The sequence below is a fragment of the Vanessa atalanta genome, chromosome 3 (assembly GCF_905147765.1).
Source record: "Vanessa atalanta chromosome 3, ilVanAtal1.2, whole genome shotgun sequence".
Taxonomy (NCBI): domain Eukaryota; kingdom Metazoa; phylum Arthropoda; class Insecta; order Lepidoptera; family Nymphalidae; genus Vanessa; species Vanessa atalanta.
The window spans coordinates 117,183-143,272 of NC_061873.1; the positions used below are offsets into that span (position 1 = coordinate 117,183).

At 36.8% G+C, this 26,090-nt stretch overlaps 1 protein-coding gene across 1 annotated transcript in view; it reads right to left on the reverse strand.

Annotated features, from left to right (window-relative positions):
* Positions 1-2,303: 2,303 nt before the first annotated feature.
* The window catches only part of LOC125077380 (nephrin), a 393,621-nt gene continuing 369,834 nt past the window's right edge, over positions 2,304-26,090 (reverse strand). The window contains exons 15-17 of the mRNA XM_047689307.1: positions 20,548-20,748; positions 7,964-8,037; positions 2,304-2,664 (exon numbers count right to left, since the gene is read on the reverse strand). Coding sequence (XP_047545263.1) covers positions 2,497-2,664; positions 7,964-8,037; positions 20,548-20,748 — 443 coding nt within the window. The 3' untranslated portion in view covers positions 2,304-2,496. The remainder of the gene's footprint in view (positions 2,665-7,963; positions 8,038-20,547; positions 20,749-26,090) is intronic.

A 26,090-nucleotide genomic window follows, 5' to 3' on the forward strand; every position in this document is an offset into this window, starting at 1 on the left:
TAGAATTATAATTTATTGGATATTAATATCCATTAATAATAAAGTATTAAGGCCGGTTATTACAAACTTAAAGAAAATATTTAATTTACGGTCAGTGAGTTGACTATAAATTGCATTGTTAGTGAGATGAAGTTAAAAATAAAATTATTACAATATTAAACATTAGTATTTCTATCCTTTTTTAATTCTATAAAAACAAGGCCGATTTGTGTTTCACGCTAAATAAACCTCTTTTCTCGTCGATTGTACTGTTTTTCAATATCAGTGAATACAGGTTGATCGATTTAAAACTATATGGACAGTCGCCTAAGAAGATTATCCTGTTGCTACAGCTGAAAGCTCTTTACTGCTTCACGTGCCAAATTCCTACTCTGTAAAGCTTTTAAAAAGTTTCGGTTTGAAAAATTTGTTGAGATATTATAAATTGAAATAGGTTTCCATCAAGAATTGGAAGAAATATCAATAGGAGCGGCGCCGTCGGAGCAAACTGTGCGACGTGTGCGAGTGTCACGGGCGATGTTTTATTCATGCCGGCCGCGCGCCGCCGCGGGCGAGGAGCGGCGCCGATGCGGCAGCTATTGACTTCGCGACGGAAATGGAACAGTTAGGAAATATACAAAACATTCCGGGGAGAACCGGAAAGTGCTTTTTAAATATTACCTTTGTCTTTCTCTCATTGTGGTTTGTAGCGATCAACCGCTCACAGTAAAATTAACAGATGAAAAGAAAGCTGTAACTCTGTTACTTTACCGAATGAATTATTTATAATAAGTTTTTATTTATAAGACAGTTCTACAATTTCGCTCACATCATATTTATTATTATACATTATTGTGTTATGTTATTATTAACCATCGTGTACGCCCGGTATGAGTATGTTTAAACAATTAAAAGTATATGAGAAGATATGAAACATGATCCAAGTAAGTTACATTTACACTTACACCGAACTTATGATATATTTCTATTTAAAGATTATGTGTCCAGATATGTCGAAAACCATTCTTACTATATTTAAAGTCGGGGATCATTTTATCGTCGTCACGAACTCTGTACAAGATGGGTGCGTGCACAAGAGAGCATTATTCTAATACCTTCGAGTGAGTCATAGTACATTACATTGAATTAATAAAAATATTGGATATATAAATAATTTTACATTGATCTTTTTTACATAAACTTATCATATTTTATGCTGCTGTAAAGTAAAAGTAACCCGGTAACGTCCCACAACTGGGCAATCGTCCACTTCCCTAAAGGAGTTGGCTTGAAGCTTATCCCACCACGAGTATTTCATCCGACACGAGCATGTTTGACGTTCATCACCGCGTGCGAGATGATTTAGTGCCAATAAGACTCATTGTTGATCTCTCTAATCATCTATCTCGTCCGCGATCACCGGTTCAAATCTACTAACTGTCGATGACTTTGTTAAACATATAGAATATTTATAGACAGACATACAGTGTTACTTTCATATTCTAACATTTCAGTGGTGAAATCAATGCAATCATATTTTAATCTAGGACACTAGAACTTGTACAATGTACATATAAAAATAAATAAATAAATAAAATAATGGGTAAGTGCTATGACTCACTCAGCCGAGAGAGCTCTCCTAAGCCGACATGGAAACCTTAACATCGAGAAGTTACAAAGTTTATTTACACGGAGCGCTCTCCAGATATCGATGACGTCATCGCCTCTTCAAACGACAAATTAGCTAGACTCGTAGACATGTAAAAAAGTGGCAAAGACTCAGTCACTTACGAACTACTATTTACATCACAGGATTTATCTAAACGAAATAACAGAATTATAGTCTCCGAATTAATATTACTTCCAGAATAGTCGATTTCAATAATATTATATTTAATTTGACAAAGTTGATTCCTTAACATCGACTACAGATTTATATTAATCGAAATTTCTTAAACATTTTTGTGACGATTATTCGCTATGTTATATTTTTTAAATTAATGATTTTAAAAGAAGGCCATAATTATACTACTAAAATCGACTTTCCATCTTACATAACTAACTCGAGTGACCGCGAGATGGCGATAGCTACAACATTTACATAGGACAAGTTTCACGAGGAACACACGGTCCGTCTCTCGCTAAAGCCGTCTGCAAGGGCCGCGGTAACATGAATCACGCTCGGCGTACTCGAGGATCGGGAAGAAACAGAGGGCAGACAGTACTTCAATTAGAGACGCATCGTGTAACAAGAGCCCGTCCCGCACCAGCCTTGAGTAGACGCTACTCAGCTTCGAAAGTAAAACATTCCAACCATTTGAGGAGCAAATTTAAATCACGAAGTTAAATGTGCAGTGGAAAATGTAGAGTCATCTATTATACAAACAGAGAAATATTTGTTTCATTTCAAATTACTAAACAAAAAATAGATTAATCAGTATTATTGGAATAACTCTTTTTTTAAATCACTTTTTGTAGCGCGGCTGATGGGGGACGAGACGATACACTAGCATTCAACTAAACGCAAGACTCTGGGATTCGGTTGTCGAGTAGCTTCTCCTTGATGGCGTCTACGTTGAGATCCTGCGCGGGTCGCAGCGACGCGGACGCGCTCCGGCCGAGCGCCGTCGCCGGCGTCGTGCTGCGAGCGCCCCAGGTCCACGACGCGCCTGGACCGTTACACGCCTGCGCAGAACACAGGTGTCATTGCGTTGTTATATTATATACATTTAATCATTAGTTTTTGGATATACGGGAGACACGTACAATATATTATATTAAATTCAGTTTAAGATCTTTTTATTCGCTTTACTACTCAATGCCTGTTTATTTTTTTTGTTTTGTTACAAATGAAAAATTCTGTTGAACAGTGCAAAAAATACTGATTTTGTAAAATTTTTTTTGAAGAAATGTTGAGATTCGTAATAATCGACGTAAAAGTGTCAGTTTGGTTCAAGAAAACGATGGTACAGGGACGATTTTCTTTAAATAAATATATTGGATTATATTTGACTACAGAGTTGATTTGGAGTAGTTTATATGCCATACACGCTTTTGTATGTTTCAAAAACACATGAAAGATATAAATTAAGACAAATATTGGCGATGACCGAGCGCACTCTGTTTCGCAATGTTGCAATGTCGTCATATTTGTATAATCTGTGTCGAAGTGAGCATGACGCGTTGTGACGCGCAGTAACGACATCGCTGTACAAAACATTTAAAGAATATAACTATTTTAAATCAAATTTTCAAATTAAACCGAGATTGTCCAGTAGTTAGAACGCATCCATTATAGTTTCCGATTGCGGGTACAAATCCAGGCAAGCACCATTGAATATTCATAATTATGATTAATATATGATGATTAAATATTTTTAATTCATCTCGCACGCAAAAACAAACAGTTAAAGGCTGTTATATATATTTTACAGTTAACGTCTCCATAGTGACTATTATTGCCCAATATTGGTATTAGTCTTGCAGTCTCGTCTTGTTCTTACATTTGGGCAACAAAAATCGTAACTTTGAGGCGTCTACTCCATCTGTACGAACGATAGTCTCTAAACAAATTTATAAGCACAATGTGATATTTTAATAAATAATCAAAATGTTGTATTTTCCAAAGAAAGTATGCTTTATATAAAGCACTGAACCATCAAACCCGCTCGAAACGCTTAGAATTAGATCGCGTTGAGTTTAGTTGGAACGTCGTCCGGTGAATTAGCAGCAGCTGCTCTTATTACCAACCTCGGTAGAAAATGGCCACTACGTCTAATGCAAGGCTTTATACGTTTGTAAAATAACTTTGCAATAAATAGTTTTATTAAATTAGACGCTCATTAGTAGTCTAATTTAATAAAACTCTTAGTAGTAGTTGAATTAAATTGAACCTGATTATATGAAAGTTTAAGTACTAAAAATTCAAGACATCAAATGTTTCATTAGTTTTATACTGTTGAAGCTTTCAATAGAATTCTATCATGTAATTTCTATAAAATTAAAAATAAAGATGTTGGCTGTTATGAAAACATTTGACGCATCGCTTTTTTCAGGGCCGCACTTGTTTGCAGAGCGTCGAGGCGCTAAAGGGTCTGGCGACAAAGGACTCGCTGATAAAACTATCGCGTTAATTAAAACGCGCCCTCCGGACACGACGCTCGACGACACGCTTAATCAAACCGAACAGGTGAATTTATCGCCCTCCCCTCAGACTTAACAGTTCACGATCCTTCCACTTTTATTTAGCGACATTTTGTTCCTCGGCTCTAAATTCTATGTGTATAAACGTAGCCAATATAAATCTCTACGGCAAGAGAGTGCAAGCGTGCGACGTCTCTCGCGTCGCCTGCACTGTTGCAATGTGTGAAATAGTGCCGATTTAGGTAAGATATAGTACAAGACTTATTTGGAAGTGCGATATGTGAACACTGAACAGATGCATTTTAGTGCGGCGCGGCGCGTGATCTGCGGGAAATATGAGCGGGAGTCGTTAACTCCAATATTGGAAGCACAAATCAGTTCGACCTCTTATTCGACTGTTAGCGTTTCTTAAACTGTACGATTCATTTTATTTACGACTGAGGAAGCTTACTGCTATATAAAGGTTTTTTTTTTTAATAAATAAAAAATATCAAAAAATTGTAATAGATATTTTTTATATTCGTAAACTGGTATCTGAGCATGCTGTAGTGAAGGAATATCGGTGCTGAATCATTTCATGTCCCAGGGCCTAAATGGGATCAATCAGGACTCCACTAACCCTCACCATAGAAACGTTCGCTGACGAGTCTATATTAAAATTCCACTCGTTTAGCGCTTTATCGGTCCCAAACTTAGTTAACTGAAGTTCGATGTTTCTGTTTGATGAGGACTTGGCAAAGTAAACTTCCGAAGTAACTCTCGTACAAACACGATAAAGTTTAATGTGGAGACGATGTCGAAATATTTAATTTGGCAGCGAATTAGTTCGGTGCGGTTTGGTGCCGGCAAATATTATAATTCGAGACGGCCGCAAAGCGGGAACTTCTACCGCGCGAACTGCGAGCAGTTTGGCCGCGAGAGGCGCGTCTCTGGCAGACGTTCTTACACTGGCGAGCTTGTGCATTCTATAACGAAACGAGAGGTCTTATTTTGTTAATACATATTTATATTTATATAATTTCGTTTATTTAAAAGTATGAACCTATTCTTGTAAAAAAAACTATTCTTGTAATAAAATATCTTATACCAATCAAATTTCCCGATCGCATGGTGCGTTGCGTTAAAATAAAAGGTTCCGCTGATCCCCGAGGGGTCACATATTGGGATGATCTGCGAACAGCTCGCGGCCCGGAGCTCGCGTTGACGGCTCTCAGTGGCCCACAGGGACACTTAGGAAATATTATCAGCTATCAGTGACGACACATAAAGCCGAGTTATTGACTGACCGCAATAAAGATACCGCGACGGCTCGCCGCTGATCGGCGAACATAAAATGACTGACTCTAGGATAACATCTCGCCGAGTCACAATTCCTGGCACGGATCTTCAGTTTATATGACATCGGGAAGGTTTTATGAGGCTCTTCTCACTTTAAGGTTTAGTGTTAAAATGAAATGTTATTACGTCCAAGAGATAAGTTTTACCGCGAAGTCTTATTGACTTTGTATGAGAGAATGAAGTAATGTCATGAATCATTGTTAATATAACAACGCTAGGTTTGAAAGAAACTAATAAATAAAGTGTCTTCGCGATTTGATTATATATAATATTTTACGATAATGTTTATATACATACTTATACTATTATATTGTATATTGCAGGAAATCGGAATCTCAAATAAGAAGGATGGTGTATTATAAGACCGAAATGATCTCAGTTCGCAAGAAAGAGGAAGATCGTAAGTTAAATCCCAGGAAAGTAGAACTGAGTTTCACGTGCGTAAACTGTGTTTATAATTCATCTCGTGCTCGGCAGAGAAGGAATACATCGCAGTTGATCCAACCAATTTTAGCAAACATTTTTGTCTGCACAAACTTGGTGCCTTGGTGGTTTTAGTAATTCCAGTTAAAAAAAAAGAATGTGACGTATTCACATTAATTTAAAGAGCATTGCACAGACGATTCGAGCTTTTCGTTCCTCAACATCATTATCTTTCTAAAACAAAACATATTTCAATTATTTATCCAGCGATTTATTCAGATGAAAAGATTGTAAACAAAAGACTGCGCTCCGTAGAATTAATATCTATCTGGAATAAATCGCGGAGGGCGCATGGAGTGAAAGAATTTAATTAACATCAGAAGAAAGGTAGTCCAAGAGCTGCCGGCCAAAGAACTCCTCTCGTATTTAGTCAGTTCACTTGCTCTCACGTTGTTCTATAAACTACTTTATACATATTAAATGCCACAAATAACTCAATCGCATATAGATTACATTAATTAAATTATAAGCTGATTGAAAATATAGTTCGTATAATTATATATAATAGAGTGAATTAAGTCTGTCTCGAAAAGCATACCAACGTAACTATAGCTACGTACTCGTAACCCATGAAGCTATATTTATTGTTATATTAATTTTTACTGAAACAAGATTTCTCTGAGATTTTAATAATATAAATGTTAGTCGTAAAATACACGCAAAGTTGGGATATAAAGTTAGTGGAAAAATATATCAATGATATTTATACCTGATAACAATGATCGTGTTACTCGGTACTGGTTCCATATTGATGTTTGGGGGACGACGCCAGCTCGATTACAATAAATGTATTCATTAGATGACACAGCTCGTAATATTCTTGTACGTACATATCGTAATAAGGTACAATAAATTATTCGATATTACAGTACTGTTTGTATATTTCATATCCTTTTAGGAATAATAAGACGACAAAATAATACAATATAATAATAAAAGTTATTTTACTCGTGTTTGGATATCGTCATATTTGTATTATATATGTAGATATTTAAAATCTCGGTCGAAGTCTAAAGAGTTGGAATTTTATTTTTTTATTATAGAATAATTGCAACCACAGCTATCATCATTATCTTTAACATTTTGCTTTTTTTTTTAACTAAACTCTAATGCTACAATACTAAAACACCGAGGACTGTATCTTAATGAGAGAGTATAGATCTTCAAGCGATGCAGGCGTGTGAGGAAGCAAAGGGCAGGCTTTTACGAGATGAGCTCCCCGATTGATGACCTGTGTCGCGGTTAATGGCCGATCACGCAAATGGATTGGCGTTTTGTTTATTGAGCTCCCACCGCTCTGAGGGACGGAGCTTTCATTCCGAATCGTTGCAAATCAATGTTAGAATAAAAACATTATTTCTTCCCGATAGATCGAAAATTATGGAGGTTATCTTATTTACATACAAATTAAAACTGGTAACAATGCTATAAGTTCGCCTACTCTGGCAAAGGGAAGAACTTGGAGAGTATTCCATCATGTCATTGATGTGGGTCGATGGAGATATTCATTATATATAACAGTGTCCCATTCAACTTCATGTTACGAAGATTTCTTACGCCATTCTTCTAAGCTATGGTCGAGCTCGAGATGAATAATACGAAAAATCTGAGCACATGAAAGCATCAATAATAAGTTTTTTAGCTTCTAGGCTCTAATTGTTTTGGTGCAAACACAGATAGATATAACACACTTATCTATTCTATCTTACTCTTTCGATAAAGAGCAATATTTAGTATCAAGAGTACTAATAGAGTAGTGTTCCGATACGACGGGTAAATGAGCCAAATGAGTGTAACTAGAGGCACGAAAGACTTAACATCGTAAGTTTGGTGGCGCATTAGTGTTTTGAGGATTGGTGGATATTTCTTAAAACATCTATTTTAATTTAATTATTATTTTTCCTGGGCGTGGCGAATTCTGTATCACCTTCTGTATAATCTCAACTTTTACATAAATAAATTTGTATAATATAAATTTACTGAGGAAAGTATATACAATAAAAAAAAAGAGTTTTCTTACCGGTGTAGTGAGTGGCGCGGGAGCCGTCCGTCCCGGCGAAGACACCGCTAGGCACGGTGCACTTGAAGTTTCGCCTGAAACAAAATTGAATATACAGAAACCAATTTATTATCATTTGGAATAAAACCTTATTATGTAATAAACAAACAACGAGTATTATTATTCTACGAGAATATTTTGTTCTGTCCTTGGTTTGACGTTCATAATACAATACTTGAGCAAATTATAAAATCCATATTTAATAAAGATTCACTTTGCGAAATATCTCCGATTTCTAAAAGTCACTTAAATACAGTTTCCTTAAATATAATTTAATTTGAGTTAAGAATTAATATTGAAATTTATTAACGCGTCGCCTGCGGTCGTCTGAGCGAGCGAAGGCTGCATAAATCTCCGGGCAGGTTCTCACTGCACGCGGGATTCGCTCGGCCCTGCCTCACCCGCACCCGACAAAGAAAAAAGATTGATTAATGAGCGGCCTGAACGAGACCGACATAAGCCAGGACCGGACAAATAAGTAATTGGACACGGACGATCCAGGAGCACAGTCACCCGTAAATATCTGGAATTTCGAATTTAGGGCACTAGGGGGAAGCATCCGTCATACTGACCGGACAAATTGGATTTTGCCTTTTAGTAGGATTCTAATAATTAATAAGTTTATTTTTATGACGTCATAAATAGTGAATCATAAAATAAAAGCGGTATAAAGTGAAACCATTTCGAACGTTCCGATATGAAATCTCGCAAATGTATCTCAAATCGAAAGTCCAGCAACGTCAACAGGAGTGGAAACATGACAGGCTCCTGACAGGCCAAGATAAAACTTTTGCTACGCCGGCGCTGTAAAGCGCTGCAGTAAATTTTGTATCGCCGACACGACACTTTACATTCCCATTTGTTTGCATTATTATATATATTTTCAGCTACCTTGAATATTTGCTTCGATATTAACCGAGTTATATTTTAAAGTTTTTTTACTATGGTTCCATATCATAACATTTAGTATATTTTTGTTTTATTAACAAATATCGCGATGGAGATTTTTGAATAAAAGAGCATGTTGGATGTCCAAATGTCTATCCACTTTAGCTTGTATATTTCATTGGAAATATTGAACATGACCGACTACACCAAAAGTACAAAAAAATCAAAATCATTTTCATGCTTAATTTCGCGAATACTACCTTCTGTTAATATTTTCAAACGACTGGGCCATCTCGATCCAATTAACTAATAGCTGAAGTTAGAAGAAAGCTTGTAATTTTTCTTATTTATGGTCAGTTAATATTCAAAAAATCTGTTTTTAAATAGATTGACCACATAAATCATCAGAACTATACATATGATAAATTTCAAGCTTGTTACTTTTTCGAGACAGGTAAATCTTTCAGGACGGCAAGCAATTAGGCGTTTGAAACGTCGCGCGTCGGAATAGTTTTTCGGAATATGGAACGAGGGTGATATGGGAAGATTCCACCGGATAAGGGGAGGATCTTGATTGGTCCGGGGGGACGAGGGACAAATAATTAATTGCGAGACGGAGTGCAGCGTCACGCGCTCTGTCATTAGCCCCGACGCTTGCGACCAAATCTATACACTCAAATATTGTCGTAATTAGTTGTTTGCAACGTGTTTGTATTTTTTGTTTATAGAAATTTTTTTTGGAATACCTTTACATTAGAATATAGTTTATAAGAGATATTAGATAAAATGTTTGTTGACGTTTGCATTGTGAATCGAACTCAAAAGACATTTGTATTAGAGAGGAGAGAGACATTAGTAATTGAACAATTGGAGCAAATGTTATTAGCGGTGAATACGTTTAGCGACCAAAGCGAGCGAGCGACGAGGGGCGAGGACCGTCCGCACATTAATAACCAGCATCGGGGACCCACTGCTGATGCAAGGAACTGGCCTCACATACATCACAAGAAACTCTTAACTTTACTACTCTGTAAATGTCAATAAATCAAAAATCTTCTAAAGCAGGCTTATTTCTTTATTTTTAATAAGCGCTCCCTGGCTCTAAGGCCATTTATCAAAAACAACATATAATTATGTACTTTATTCAAGTAGACTTTCATGAACATTATTGTAAGCAAAATTAATCATTAATTATATTATATTATTATATTTATATAGCCTCGATAAAGTTTTAGTGTGATCTGTTTATAAATAAAAATCAATGGTTTGTTTTTCATGATAAGTCATTGACTAGAAAAGACTCGTCCGTCACAGTAGAATCCGTCTAGCAGTGGTTGAGTCACAAACATCCAATGAACAGTAAAAGTACGTAAACAAGACTTTAGTTATGACCGTTTGAAAATCAAAGCATACGTAACATTTAACAAAGCGAAGCGCCTGCTCGCCGGCGCGGCGGCACCCGCAGGTGGCGGCGTCGCAGACTAATCGCTACATCGCAAGACGCGAGTCGGGACAAGAAATAATTAATAGATGCGGTGCGGCGGCGCTGGGCTCGCGGGCGGCGCTAATGTGCCCAAGTTTATTCAAATTGCTTTCATTAATAGCTTTACTTTACCTTGCGATCTCCCCGCCCGCGCCCGCACCCCTCGCTGTCCCGACGACTCCGCTCTACGTATCATATCCACTGTGGACCCATCTCTCTTCATCGTCATCTCGTGTTAATATTTTTTAATATAATTAAGGCCGAAGACACTTAAGCGTTAAAGTTAAGTTTTTTAATTCATTATTTATTATACTCCAAAGAGTACCAAAGGTTAAAATTACCGAGACGCCGCAGATGGAAGGAAAAAATCATTGTAACAATATTCAAGTCAAGATAGACGGACGAAAATTTATTTAATTTATATACTAATGTGTTGACACCAGGAAAAAAATAGTAGACTATTCCCACACTAAAACTATCGACTTTGCAAGACTAACATCAGGAGCTACAGGTTTGGCTGTGCTTATGAACGTAATCGTTAATAATTAAAATGCAACTATAAAGAATCCTACAGTCCGAATATTTTTTTGTAGGTAATTTAGTTAGGAGTATTGTAAACACGTCCTACATTTTTTTATATATCATCAGTAGTTTTCGCAGTGCAGGCCCAATATGTAACAAATTATTAATATCATGTGTTTACATAATTTTTAAAATCGGTTGAATAGTTTTGGGTTTCATTATTATTTTCCTGTTTGTAATATTCGTACATCGATATAGATATTATAGATATAGATAAATACTAATTTTGAACATAGATCACGTGGAAAGTCAATGCATTTCAACTGCAAACGGCATATATGTATATATAGGAATTTTAGAATGAATTTGCTTAAGAAAAATGTTTGTACCGATTGAGCACTTCATAATTTTCTGCCACAGCTGCATACTATATGTACATAAATTACCAAATATTAATAGGGCTTACAATCGATCTTATTAGTATTTTTTGCGTGACTGAAATAATGTAAAATTAGTTTTGTGCCAAGTGAGGCGAGCGTGGCTGATCTGGTGTGCAGTTTCGGCGTGAACGCGACACGAACTCGACGCAACGAGACCCAAGTCCGCGGCGTGTTTTCAATTGCGAGTTCCACTGAATATTCACGACCGCATCAATATTCATGAACGCCGCACCGCGCCAATATCAAAATATTTTTCAATAATATCTTTCTCTGCCCGCCATAACTACGCGTCGACTTTGCTTCCTTACTGAGCTTTCTTTTTTCGGCTAACGACATTGGGCAGGTTTCAATACAATTTAATAAATGTTAGCTCATCCGAACTATTTCGTGAGTCAATTCAAGTAACAGATACTTTAATTTATGCGGAATGCCTCTGGGACGTAAATGGAGTATTTTAAAGGATATAATATGAGGTATATTCGAGCGTTCGGCAGCGAGTGGGCGGCGTCTTAGTTATTAGTATCGTTGCCGCGGCGGCAGACCGCAGGCGTGGGCTCGCCCGTATTGCGCCGCGCACACGGCTATTATAATTACTTTCATCGGTCTCTAATTGCTACCGCCTCGGCGCGGCCGAGCTCCTCTATTATCATCGTAATGGGATGAACACATGCCTTACATAACTGGAATGATCACGCCCTACGATTCATAAAAGTTTTTTTATGATTCTTTACGTGAAAATTTACAAAGGGTATAAACGTTTAATGTATCTGAGGGGAATTGGTGTAATTACTGCATTTTATGCCACCGCGCCATCCCGCAAACCGCGAATACTGGCCGTCAGTCGCGCCGCAGCATTAAAATTTTCGCAGGAGGTTAACGCGCGGCGGGCGGCGGGCGGCGGGCAGCGAGCGCGGCATAAATCCGCCTCTATCATATAATGCGGGAGTTTTTATTGAGGCGAGAACGGCATTCATTACTGAACAATTTATGGCCGCCGGCCCGTGCCCCGCCCGCGCCCGCCCGCGCTCCTCCCGCGCCGTTATGAATATGAGATGACCTTTCTTTATATTTCATCGGTTGTTAAATTCCAAAATTGCTTCGCTAACATTATGGCGCGGTAATAGCGGTGCTTAGACCGAACATTTTTCAACTCTCTTTAACGTCTAGGTTTGTTTATGTTTCAATAATGGGTTTCAATATTATAATTCATTGATAATATTTTCACATATTAAAACAATAGCGACAATATGTCTCAATAAGCTATTGATAATATGTAAACGCGGCTGGTCGAATATATTACAATAAGCGTGGTTCAATATTTAAATATTTATCGTCTTACCAGCATGCCAAAATATTTATCCATTGAATATTAAGGTATAGGTCTTTTGTTGCCAACCACGACTTTAACGAAATGATTCTTTCACCTGAGAAGAAGCCAAAGTCATCCGGCGACTAGTTTTTAATTAATGAAGCAGCTCGCAGGCGGACAGCGCGACTGCCCCACGTGTGTTGTCTTACACTAGGTACACGTAACACAAACATTACTTATCTATCTTGATTTTGCAACTTAAACCATATTTGAAACTTTGATATGCTTTGTGTTTAAAGTAAGGTTTAACATAAACTATATAATGGCTTTAAGAAATACATATTTATTAAATAGCTCCCATGATGAAATTAGCTTCGTTTGATTTTATTTGTATTTATAAAATGTTGTGACTGCCTGCGTGTTGAGGCAATTATTATCGGTGGGCTTTGGCAAATAAATGACAAGCCGCATTTAATATGACAGTTTTGCGAAACGTGTAGGTTATCATCAAGTGACTTATTAGGGTAATTAGAACTTAAATTGGCTGTGGTGGTAAGTGTACGCGACCCCTATTTGTTAATAAAATCAAGTGCTAATAAGAGAAGTTCGAGGCAAGTTAGTAGGATCGATCGGCCCGGTTAGTTGGCAGCGAGTTGAGCGGAGATGCTCATTAGAGTTTAATTATCGCGTATCGTTAGCGCGGCCCCGCGCGACCGTGCCCGTAACCCCGCACTCGTCCGCGATCGCCCGCAACTGCTCGCCCGCAACCCGACGCTCGCGTGCTGCACGCGACTACACAATATTCACTTAAACGGGCGATTATCGCGCGACCTGTGCGCGATGGATATGACGCGCGTTTAGACGTGAGATTGACAAATGATTGCTCAACGTGCAGAGGCACGCACGGTTACGTCACTACTCTTTTCAGAGTTAACACACTTTCAACAAGATAAATCAATTTATGAACTTTATATTTATTATTGCCTAATAATTACAATTACGATGGTAATCTTATTAGTACTGGGATATATATATATATATATAAAATATTTTATTATATAATAATGTATTTTTCATCAAGCGAGGTACGTGTACACGAAAAGAAGTACCCACTAGGAGCGATGACTAAGTTTCCAACATGACATTGGCGAAATAATCTGTGCCCTGTCGGCACAACTAAAACTCATTATAAACTAAGAATTGAATTGATGACTATTGTTGTTTGTTGTTATTTTTTAAAATGAGTAGTAGTAGTAGTGTGTTAAAATACTTATCATTTAAAAATATTTTTCTATCATAGTATTAAGGCATTATTGCTTTTTAAATAAATTATATTCTTTATTTACCTCAGTTCACGTCGCTTTTTAAGGTTTTTAAATAAATCATTATATTTTCCATTTAAATAATAAAAATCTGAGCAAATATTATTTTCCATCAGATATATATACTAGTAAATGAAATAGGTGCCCAAAAACTTTAATAAAGTATTTTTATTGGGAAATTAGTAAAGTTGAATTTATTTTGTTTAGTTAACAAGAAGGAGTGGCTCGTTAGGTGGTTAGATGTAAGTCCAGTCGTGGCACTAATCTAGCCAGTAAACATCCCGCTGAAGCTAAACAAATCGTTCTTAGCTATCTTCCTAAACGAACGGACTACTAAAAACTGCGAAGTCCGCCAGCTTGAGCTGATGGTTGTACTTTGTATTTAGTAAATAGAAAGCAAAAACCGTAATCTGAGTTTACTTTTATTTACAATGGCAACTTTGTATTTACATAAAGGCGCATGGCATTCAATTCTTTAATTTGTGCGATAGTTTGTAAGTTGTGTATATTTTAGGGAAAAATACATTTATCAATTTGTATTCAATAACAACAGTTACTAAAAACTAAAAATTCAATGACTCGTTGTCCTAAATAATAAATAACTTTTCCCCACTAACACAAAAGTACAATGAAAGCGCTTGCACAATGCGCGGCCGAGTTGTCGCGGAGACGCGCGGCGCGGCGCGATGCGGCGCGTATCAATTTAACTTTTCCACTTTAACGGGAAAATCGCTCTGCATATTTATGTGGGCCAGTGAATACCATCCAGAGAGACTTGCTAATATTAGTGAAGTTTTATTGCGTGTCGCAATTAGGGAAATATTTGCGTTTAGTTTTCACAATACAATTTAATTATATTATGTGGTGTATGCAATACATTCGTTGAGCCTACGTAAACAAGGGTGCACGAGAGCTCAGCATAAAACGTTTTTTTTTTCATACAACTGCGAATCAATAAGTAATGAAAATAATAATCATTTTTAAATTCGATTGTGATTTAGTTATCATATAAGGTTCGAGAACTCTGCGACGTGGTTTCGATTCGGTTTTTCTATGCCTCTTCAACTTTGGGAACTAAGATGTTATGTCCCAATTATTAAATAAAAAGCAGATGGAGCGCGCGTAACATTATCGCGTCGTTTTGCACTACCGGAAATGTGTATTCGCATTTGTTGCTTCACTCTAATGTTGCGCGCGCTCCTTTGTCTTTTTTATAACCTGAGTTATGTCCCTTGTGGCAATACAAAGCATCACTGTTTGGCAGTAGAATATGTGATATATGGGCGGTTCTTACCCAAACCTATTATTGGATAAATCTGTGAATAAAATTTTCAGCAGTAGTGTGGAATTAGAGGTGGATCATTTTGCATTCCTACCTGTGCTTATATCGTACAATAATATCTCCCGGGAATGTCTCCGTTGATAAAAACCTTCGTTCCCGAAATCGGTCAGGGGGACCTAACGATTATGTAAAAAGTATATCATGTATATAAAATATATATTTAAAAACACACATATGAAGAAGGCGCATTGATTTCCTGTTATGAAGAAACGTGAGATCATTTTGTCCCAATTGTGTCTTGAAATCCGTGTACCCGAAGTGGTACATGCTTGTGTCAACTCAACTTTTTAAAAGGTACCAATACTCCTCATAATTTTCTATTATTTAAAATAAGATTACCGTTTTATTAAAGGAATTATTTCTAATGTAACCAATGAAGCAATAAGAAGAGCCGTTAAGCATTTATGTGGAATGATATTCAGCTTGTTATCGTTAGAGCCTAATTTGCATTTGAATTATAAATATCGGCGACGCAGGAAGCCATCTTGAGGAAAAGTGTACGTGCTCCAACAAGGAAGTTCTGTCACACGTGTTCTCGAAGCAACGTGGCGGATAAGACCCTAGTCTATTCCGCTAAAAATAAAGACATAGCCCAGCAGGACATATATGGGCGGCTACAAAATGGTAAATCGAAGATTCATTTGAATTGCTGAGTTGTTAGATTACAAAATCAACGAAAGAAAGTAATAGCGGCAATAAGCAGAAAGTTCTTTAGAATTTCGATAACTTTCAACTCGTTAACAACCCCCCGGGGAGTGAAACTTATACAGGGGAAACGTTATTATCCCGAGTTACTCGCTACTATCTAGATTAAGCTCTTATAAGGGTTCCGAGAGCTCAGTTCATAAGAAATCGAACTGTAATTTATAAATGGAAATATTAATCTTTCCAATACTGAATATTCTATAATCAACATTTGATTTCGAAAGTGCCTTAATTAAACACTACATAGTACTCGTATCATTCGATTTAAAACGTAGAAAACACATTGTTCTATTTCGGTTCAAGATTAAATTTAGAAGGTGGCTGGTTAGGTGAGTGGCTTCACTTGTGAATAAACTCGGCACGTTCGTCCGGTCGACGGTTACGGGTGGCGGGTGACGGGGCTGAGAGACGGCTCTGGGCACAAATTAACTTGAACACGACGCGGTCAAGATAGATGAGATTTCGTACAGATTTAGAGTTAGGTACATTATGTGTGACGACTTTAAGTTTTGAATGAGCTCAGCGCTATTTAAGATTGTAAGAGGAAAAATATTCATTTTTGTCATGACTGATAGAATATTTTTTTAATAGATCTTTGAGCTCTTTGAAATTCGGACGTTCGAGATGCGCTTTGGATAGTTTTAAACAAAATGAAAAACTTGAACTTAATTTGAAAACACGTGAAATAAAAAGTGGTTACTTTTTATTTCACCGATTTTTATATTTGGTTATATTTGTTTTTATATTACTTTGCTATTTGGAAAATAATCCGTTTAAAGTTTAAGTTAATATTAAATACAGTATTATATACTGTATACATATGTATATATTATGTAGTCGATAAAAAAAACATTGAGTCAATATTTATTACTATGATTTTAAATTAATGTACATTGTATTATAAGTAGTCGATAACTAAACGATTTATAAGCATATTTGATTTTCATAATCTAATCTTATCCAAGAGTAAAATCACCCGAAGGGTGGAAAAATCTGAATGAGTATAATAATAATTAGTCGAGTGTTGGAGGTAAAATTGAACGCGTATTTATTAAACGTTTAAATAGAGCACATCACTTGAATGATATTTTCTCGCTTATATTATATGCGGTATAAAAGGCTCGACGCCTTTCAGTGGGTTCCCGCGTGAGCAACGTTTCAATACTGGAACTAAGCTGCTTTGTGGCGGCTCCGCGACCGTTGCGTGGGTCGTTTGTTTCATATTTTTGTATATTCAATTCTCAATTAGTATCTTTATTTTGCTTTGAAAATTATTCAACACGACTAAGATAAATTAGAAAAGATATTAGATCATGATGTACTTTTAGGACGAGTTATCTAACTTGTTTTTCACCCGTAAACCTCGTAAAGTGTCCTCGTAACCTATGTAGTACTAAAAGTATAACGCGAAACCATCATACCCACATAAAGCATCAATTATACCGACAAATGGATGCGAACCTCGTCTTCCACTCGTATGTTAGTGTTTACAAGGATCGAAGGCTACACGGCGCCGCATTTTTCACATCTGTATTGCGATGAATATTTGAGCGCGGGAGAGGTCCGGCGAGGCCGACGCGGCGCCCGAGCCCGCGTCACGCGGCGCTCGCACAAACAACCGATGATACTGTTCGAAGCGTGCTCGGTTTGCTTGCGGTTAGGGTTTCCACATATAGATTGATAATAAACAACTATTCTACATTCAAATTTAAATAATATCCTCAGGCGAGTTAGCCCAATGGCTGGACGACATTAATCTTTACCAAACCGCGTTAGAACAGATTTGTAAAGACCTTCTTCTTCCAATCTATTCTAAAGCGGCTCCTATTACAAATACTCCAACACTTCTCCTCGAGAGAGTTTCACTGCTATCAGAAGACCTTTGACCAGCAGTCGAACACAGGCTGACCCTTTACCGTGTATTATATATGTATTTGACTGCATAATATTTAATGTTTGCAGATAATAGACCGACCCAAGATACGATTTACGCATTAAGTAAAATTATAAATTGAATTGAAAATTGTAAAATATTATGTAATTTCAGTTCAATTTGGTTTTTAAAAATCTGTATTTATTTTTCCAAATCATTGCTTCCTTATAAATTTAATATTAAATAAAAAACTTGAATTTGAATATCTTAATTTACTGGATGTTCAAAACAACACGCAGCCCTGCTTCGGCGCTGAAAGAGTAATGGACAAAAGTGGACTGAACGTTACTCCATGCTAAATGTATGGGACTCAAAATCTGATTAAAAAGCAATGCCGGTCCGGATACTTGTTTGATGTCCTCCGAGGCTTTTATTATTCAAAAAGGTTTAAGTAACGATGTTCATATCGTATCCCTTAATACGATTTTCTTCATGTATTATTCTGTACGCCAACATCCACGATTTAGACGTAAAGTTATTTACATTAAGTGAACTTATTATGGTTAAGTCGTGGGTTAGAAGTTGATTTCGTGTGAGGCTTAAAATATAATCTTGATTCAAAATGTAGGTGCGGAGTTAACAGATGATCGGGCTCACTCGAGCGAATGTATCCGTATGAGTAATAGTAGATGTGGCTTGAGCTGTGACTGTTTCATTATTGTAAGCTAGAGGATGCAATAATACGCTTTTGCATAAACCGTTTGCATTATATTAGGCTTCTTGCCGCAAATTAAAAGCGATCGAGACACGAAACCCGACACTAAATTTAAGCTCAGTTTTGTTAGTTTCGTTGGCAAAATGCGCTTGCATTTGACTAGTGGGCGAAGTAATAAAGCGTACTTATTAGGAGCTCGGCGGCGGGACCGCTGAATAATTGAGGCGCTGTTAGAATACAAGCCGCCGGCATTAGAGCAACATTACGCATGCATGGAACTCGGCCGTATTGTCACCGCGGGTGTACTATCCTGCACTGCGATACAGGCAATTATAACCTCTAACTCGTGGTCGGTAGAGGCGATAATGTGAGGTGTTGAAGAGCACGCGTGCATAACATTACGCTATCCGGATATCAGAACATTTCCATACGGAATATTGCAGATACTTTTTAGATTCTAATGGTTTTCGAAGTCACCAGTTGAAGATTCTTGAGAAGCATTCTGAATACTGATTCGATCGTATGTTATCAAAATGATATAAAAAAAATATCATCCCATCGATTCTCTAATCATCGAAGTACCATAAATGTGCACCAATGTTTTTCAAATTAATAAGTTTCAACGTGACAGCAAACGAGAGAGATGAGACCGGCTGCGAGGGCTTAAGGAATGTTTCGTTGCTGATAACACTCAGAAACGGCACTGCTTGAATTGGGATAAGAATATTAATATAGATCTGTTTACCAACGAAGCCGCGCCCCTCTACGTTAAATTGTCTGCTTGAGATAAATAGACTTACACATTCTTTCCGATCGTTTTGAGCGTTGGTATTTAAAGTATTTTTTGTAAAGAAAGGTTTTATATGTAGATATCGCTGCTAGGTTATTCTGCAGCATATCTATACCGTTCAACTGCATACATATGATATTTATACCGTATATATCTGTTTACCGAGTGTATTGCTGTAATTGAGTCATTAATGAATTCGGTATTTATGATAATATATTAAGTCATAAGGTTTTTTCTATAACGACCCTGGTAGGGGAATCATTTAATCATAGTATTTATTTTTAGTTATAATATTATGCTTAAATCATTCATATAAACATAAGAAATTTTTTAAGCGATTTACCGGACCTTGTTTGAATGCTATTTATTTATTAGGTATTGAGATTTTTTTGAATGAGTAACAAAACAAATGTTAACAAAGTTATACTAAAATTTCCCTTAAATAACGCACTGTTTTACTTAAAGGTACTTCGGCCCCAGAAACAAGATACAAATCATACTTGTGAGTCAAATGATGTTGTCTTATTTCGAATAGCACATCGGTGACAAAAGAGAGAGACAGATATACGCTTAGATATTAACCCTCTAAACACGGTTAACGAGTAAAGTCGTAAATGTTTCTGTAAATATACCTCTTATCGTATATTACTAGATTCGCCTAGTTTTCTGTTCACAATTTTAATACATTTACATACTTTTCTATTTTCTCGGACTAAATCTTTATAAGGTTGCTTCGTTTTACGATTTTCCAGAAGGTTCTTACCTCGGGTAGTTTTTATAATAAATGACAGCAGTCGGCGGGCGAGGTCGCAGCCGCCGCACCTCGGGGTTACATAATACCTATTGCTCTAGATTTTATCTTCGTTTTTATAAAAGTAGCTTGATTACAATCTGTCTTGTAACGTAACGCATTTCAGAACATATTTTATTAAGATTATATTTAGTTTCAATAAACATGTAATATCTATAAATTAGTATTTTTCAATATGTCAGTGACGTACGTAAACTTGAGCTGCCCCATTTTTTTACGTTTCATATTTAAGTTTCTGTTACTAAACTTTTCTGAAAGCAGTGGTGTAGCTACCATGGGGCAAGGTAAGTTGCGTCAGGGCCAAAAGCTGACAAACTATAAGAAATAAATAAAAAAGTAGCTTACAGTAATTATTTGGTATGAGATCAGGTTCAGCGTCATCGTGATCAGCGGTCTTCTCGGTTTGCGGAGCAGGTGGCTTGCGGGGTTTGCGTCTCCGCCTCGCCGCGCGCCACGCCGCGCCCGCCAGCGCCAGCGCAGCTCCCGCGCCGGCTATCGTTGCTCCAGCGGCACCCGCTGCACCCGCGCCGATTGCACTTTCTGACGCTAAAATTTAAACAAACACGAGTTGAATACTGCAGCTTACCTTAAAATGCATTTCATTTATATTGAATATCCACTATTAAGGTAAAATATAACTTAAAAACACAAACATTTCCATCGATTATTTCTTACTTAATACAACTTAGACTAGAATACGCTGTCCAAATTGTACTCGTAGAAGTTTACTTGTAAAATATAACGAATAAAGGGACAAACGTTACTAGAGAAGCTTTCCATCCAACACGTAATAAATTTGATCAGCATTTGCATAACTAACGTTAGACGTGAGATTCTACATTCCGTAGCGGGCGGCGACTTCATTCTTCACCTCGTTGTAACGTAATCATATCACAGTCACTATATTTATAAAAGAAATAACAATAAACGAATTTCACTTTTGTGAATTATATTTGTACAAAAAGTAAGCGTTTTCTTGTGCTTAATTTGTGTCTAATGCTCGTATCAGAAAATATCGCGAGGAGACCTGCACGTTTCAGATCAAATACTGCCACATGTGTTTCCACTGTCTATTAAACCTCATTTGAGTAACCCGATTGTCTGACTGATTTAGCCCAGCAGAGGGATAGTACAGTCTGTAAAGTATCCCAAAGTTAGTTAAAACCTTCCTCAGTAAATTGACTATCCACGCAGAATGTACTTTTGAGACGAGATCTTTGTACTAATATCGGCATTGGTACGTTCAGTCATGCAAAGTCATCAGCATTGTGATATTTTATATTCACCTACCTACCTACAATTTCATACGAAGTTCAACTTTAAAAGATTATTAGAACACGGAGAACAGCTTTAAACTTGTGCTCGACAACGCCAAGTGCAAAGGAGTCGTAAATAGATAAATAACACGACGTCCAGAACCAGCGCGCGGACACGGCGCGGCGGTGCAGATGCTGTCAAATCTTAAAACAAATAGCGAAAGTATAAAAACGCAGAATCCTGATACTCGACCCAACTCTACGCCACCAACTCCGTTGTTGAATTCCGACAGCATTCTTCGACTGCATTAATTTTAATTAGCCCCCTCGTAATTAGGTCGCCATAATGGCCGGAGCGAGTGTCGATGAGATATCGCACCCGAAACTCCTCGAACGGTTGTTTTGGTAGAATGCCGTTTATCTCTGTGTTTCGTTTTGGAATGGTGCTTGGGTATCGTTTATAAGGGAAGAGAAACAAGCCACAGAGAATAGTCATAATTTGTACAGAGTATCCGTAGCTTTATCTTGAAATAAAAGTGACTAAATTTCTGTTGTTCGGTACGTAATCATTGATCGCTTATTATGTTTGAAAATATATTTTTTAAATATATTTGAAGGTAAGACGCTCATTTGCCTTATTTATTTCAGGTTTTGTATGGCTATAGCAGTGTGTGTAAGTGAAATAAATTCGGACGGAATATTCAGGCAATCGTAAAATGGAATGGATTAAATGCGATAAGAAATGTTAAAAAAAAAACCAACATATTTGTGGTCGAATATAAATATAATGAGTATCTACGTACAACAATTGAAATTATGTTATATAGAAAAGGAAAATATTTATAAATCAAAAAAATATATCTAAAAGCTTAAAATCGAATGTACTACAATTTACATACAGTCTTTAAAAAACAGGACCTTCATATTGTGATGTTTAACATGTTATAGGACGATGCGGGCTTTTAAACTCTCTCCCGAACAAATGGCTTTTAAAATATTTAGACAACAAAGTTGACATCAACAAGGGTCATGAATTTCACAATTTAAACCTATTAAGGGCGGACTCGTGTAATACCGGGAGCGCGGTAGCCGGTATTCGGTTGTGTGCGGTATTTCAATTACCGCCGAAAGTGCTATGTGACGAATGTGGAACTAATCTGAGTGCGAGTGTGGGCTGTGGGCGACACGCCGCGAAGGCGATGCTGTACGCTAGAGCGTTGCGGATTAGTGCGGACGCTCGCGAGATATGTGTAATTAAAACGTACCGAAACTCATTAATACTCGTACAAATCAATAAGTAATAACAAAGCAATAAGTTATTTAAGACTTTTAAACTGTTTTAATAATAAATATGTTTAAATTATGAATAGTTACATCTAAGTTATAAATGTTTCTATCCAGCGGGATATAAATAGCAATACCTATACTTGCAAGCGTTCTCTGTATCTTAAATTTACGGCATTTCTTATTTAATCAAAATATGGAAATGATTCAGATTTGTTTAGATTTAAAATTATATAAATACCAACTTGTTATGTATTAGAAATTATTCCGTAATTTCTAAAATAATATGACGTATAAAAAATACGTCTAATTATTAGGTTATTATTTATTGTCGATTTACATATAAACATAAGAAAGTATTTTTATGGGAAATGTTTCACACGAGCAAGAACTCTTTACTGTAACATGTAATTGAACTCGGGCGAGCACATTAAGACCGCAATCGTGCATGGATTAAGGGGTATTGCAGTCGAATGCGACGCCCGCCCCACTCGCCCGTGTCCGCGTCGTGTCGCGGTCGCCCGCGCGCGCTCGCGACACGCCGTGCGAATATTAAACCGCAATCTATCGGTAACGCATTTATCTTTTTGCGGAATAAATATTTTTACAATTGAGTCAATTTTAATTGGTACGTGCTTATAAAGGCGTAAGTAATGTTTATATTGTATAAATATATGTATATTACATACATTTTTTTTTTATAATTAAATCATAAAATATGTTTGTTTGTGTCGTCTCCGTTTATTACTCAGTTTTATAACTGTCATCGATTCAATGAAAATAAAATATTTATTAATAAAATAAAATAAAATAGGTTACATAAATGTATCTTTTTACTCAATTCTATACAAACTGCGTTTTGTAAATGTCGAAAGAAGAGAAATATTTTGATTTTTCAAATAAAATAAGTGTTCAGCTCGTCTCTTTGATATGATTATAATTGTGGTACTGACACCGGTAACTCCATCTCCCAGATGTTTAAGATATCGAGTTCCGTCCGATGAATGCGGGTATCATTAAGCGAAGTCCATTTATCGTAGGCGATCTTAGTAACATTCGTGTGAATATCGGCCGGCGTCGGCTGAGAGAAGGCTTGTTACCTCAATAATTAATGAGTACGGGGCAGGTGCGTCCGCCCTTCGGCTATGCAAATTTCATAGCTCTCCCACTCGACGCTCGGTACTCAGGCGGTAATATATCTTTAGAACATTGATGGCTAGACCTCGATGTTACCTAAACCTTAACTCCCTGCTCGTTTCGAAGGTGGCCTTGTAAACGTCTGTAAACTGCTTTGTCTTGTATTTCAATCAAATGACGTGAAATTACATTATAATCCTTGACATTTCTTCACCCTTCATTTATTATGATATTATTACACATACAAATACAATAATATGGTATTTTCATTTGTATAAATTGTATGAAAACCGACATTGTTAGCATAATAGCAAAAATACATGAAGTTTCTTGTTCAAAATTCACGATATGCTAAAACATATGCCTCTTACATCCAATAAACAAATTCATTCATCGTCGATCTGTTAGAATATGTTTCATTAATGGAATTAATCAATGATAAGTACTCTGTTGTTTTTGTTGTTTTACGTATTATATTTGGCTTAGCAGTAAAACGTCATCACAAAAATAGATTAGTTATAATATAATAAAATCGTAAAACGTTGACGTATATGTATATTTTATGATACAGCCAGATGGACGGGTAAATTGGCCATCTAATGGTACGTGGTCACCATCGCCCAAAGACATCGGCGCTGTAAGATATATTAGCCTTATATCTTCAATGCAATTGGAAACTAAGATGCAATGCTCCTTGAACACAATAATAGAAAGTATTTCCGTTTGGCGGTTGATTATGTGATAAGTGGATGGTACCTACATATATTTAGCTCTACCACCAAGTAGCGATACAATGTAAACATGACAACAAAAGGTAGTAGTTCGCGCTTCCGGTACGCAAGTGCCAGCATTTGCGTTTCCTTCATCCATCATGAGCTGATGTGAAGCCGTACGTGTCCCGTGTGTCGACACGCCACACGAGTATAAAATCAATACACACATTACAGGCGGTATAATAAATACGATCCCCATTTTTGCTCCGTACAATGGGAACAATTTTTTATATGTCATAACCACGTATTACCGACATCCGCGCCGCATCTCGGCCGTATCGCCGTGTAATAAGTTCAAATTAATATATTCAGCCAATGTTCGCATTCAGTGAGAAACGAAATTGCTTCACAGAAATTATTTTAATGACTTTTAAAAATGGAAAGTAATGGTTGAGAGTAATGATCGAAATGATCGAATATACAAAGGAATAAAACGTGTTAAACATTTAACATACAATACTACATAAATTATTTTAACATTTAAAATCATCAGTTTTCGTACTTGAAGCGAATACATTAATTACAATTCTGTTACTAATGATAAAAAGTAAACAAATGGCTAATTCAAAATTCTAAACGTTGAAAACTAATTGGTATAAGGGTTACTTCCACTCTTTTAATAAGCTGTCTCATACGATTACGAGACTATACTAAATCATATTTACTAAATACTCTTAAGGATATCGGTCTAATAAAGACACTAAGATAATGAATATTTTCATTATCTTAGTGTCTTGTCTCAGGCCGGATACCGATACGTTTATACGATTCATTAAATAAAAGCACTCTTTATGAGTACCGATATGCGAGAATTGAATAGTCTAAGAAAGGTACTGTAGATAAAATATAATTTGACAGTTAGAGAATAATAACATGTGCAAGGAGTAAAAAAATGCAGCATGCGGAAATACCCGGACGGATTTAAAATAACAAGGCACCGACTGCTAGCCTATTATGTTAAAGGATATAATGATCAAAGATCATATAATGGTCAATCTCAAGTAACAATTACGCAATTGGTATTATAGTCACCAAGTGTGTACAAAAATCGAGTACTATATCTCGCACAGAGAGAGATAAGGTGCAGAATCAATAGATCTACGTGTTTTTCCAGGTGCGGGGTTTCTTCAACAATAGCATTTTATTGACCTGTCTTGGAACTGTATCTACACTGAGCAACGAGGCAGTTCAAGTGCATCAATATACAATATAAAGCTCGCTATGAGGCTCGTACGTAGAAATCCTCGATCCTTATCCGTCGCCTCGCGCGTCGTCCCTAGCTTTGTTATCGACCGTACGTACAAATTGATGGCACGCGTGGCTCTCGCGCGGGAAATGCTCACTTGTTCGTTACGGGCCTTATCTCTTTACGATGATTAGAACTGTCATCTAATTGCGACAATTACCTTCGAAATAATTCGAGACGTGCCGATATTAA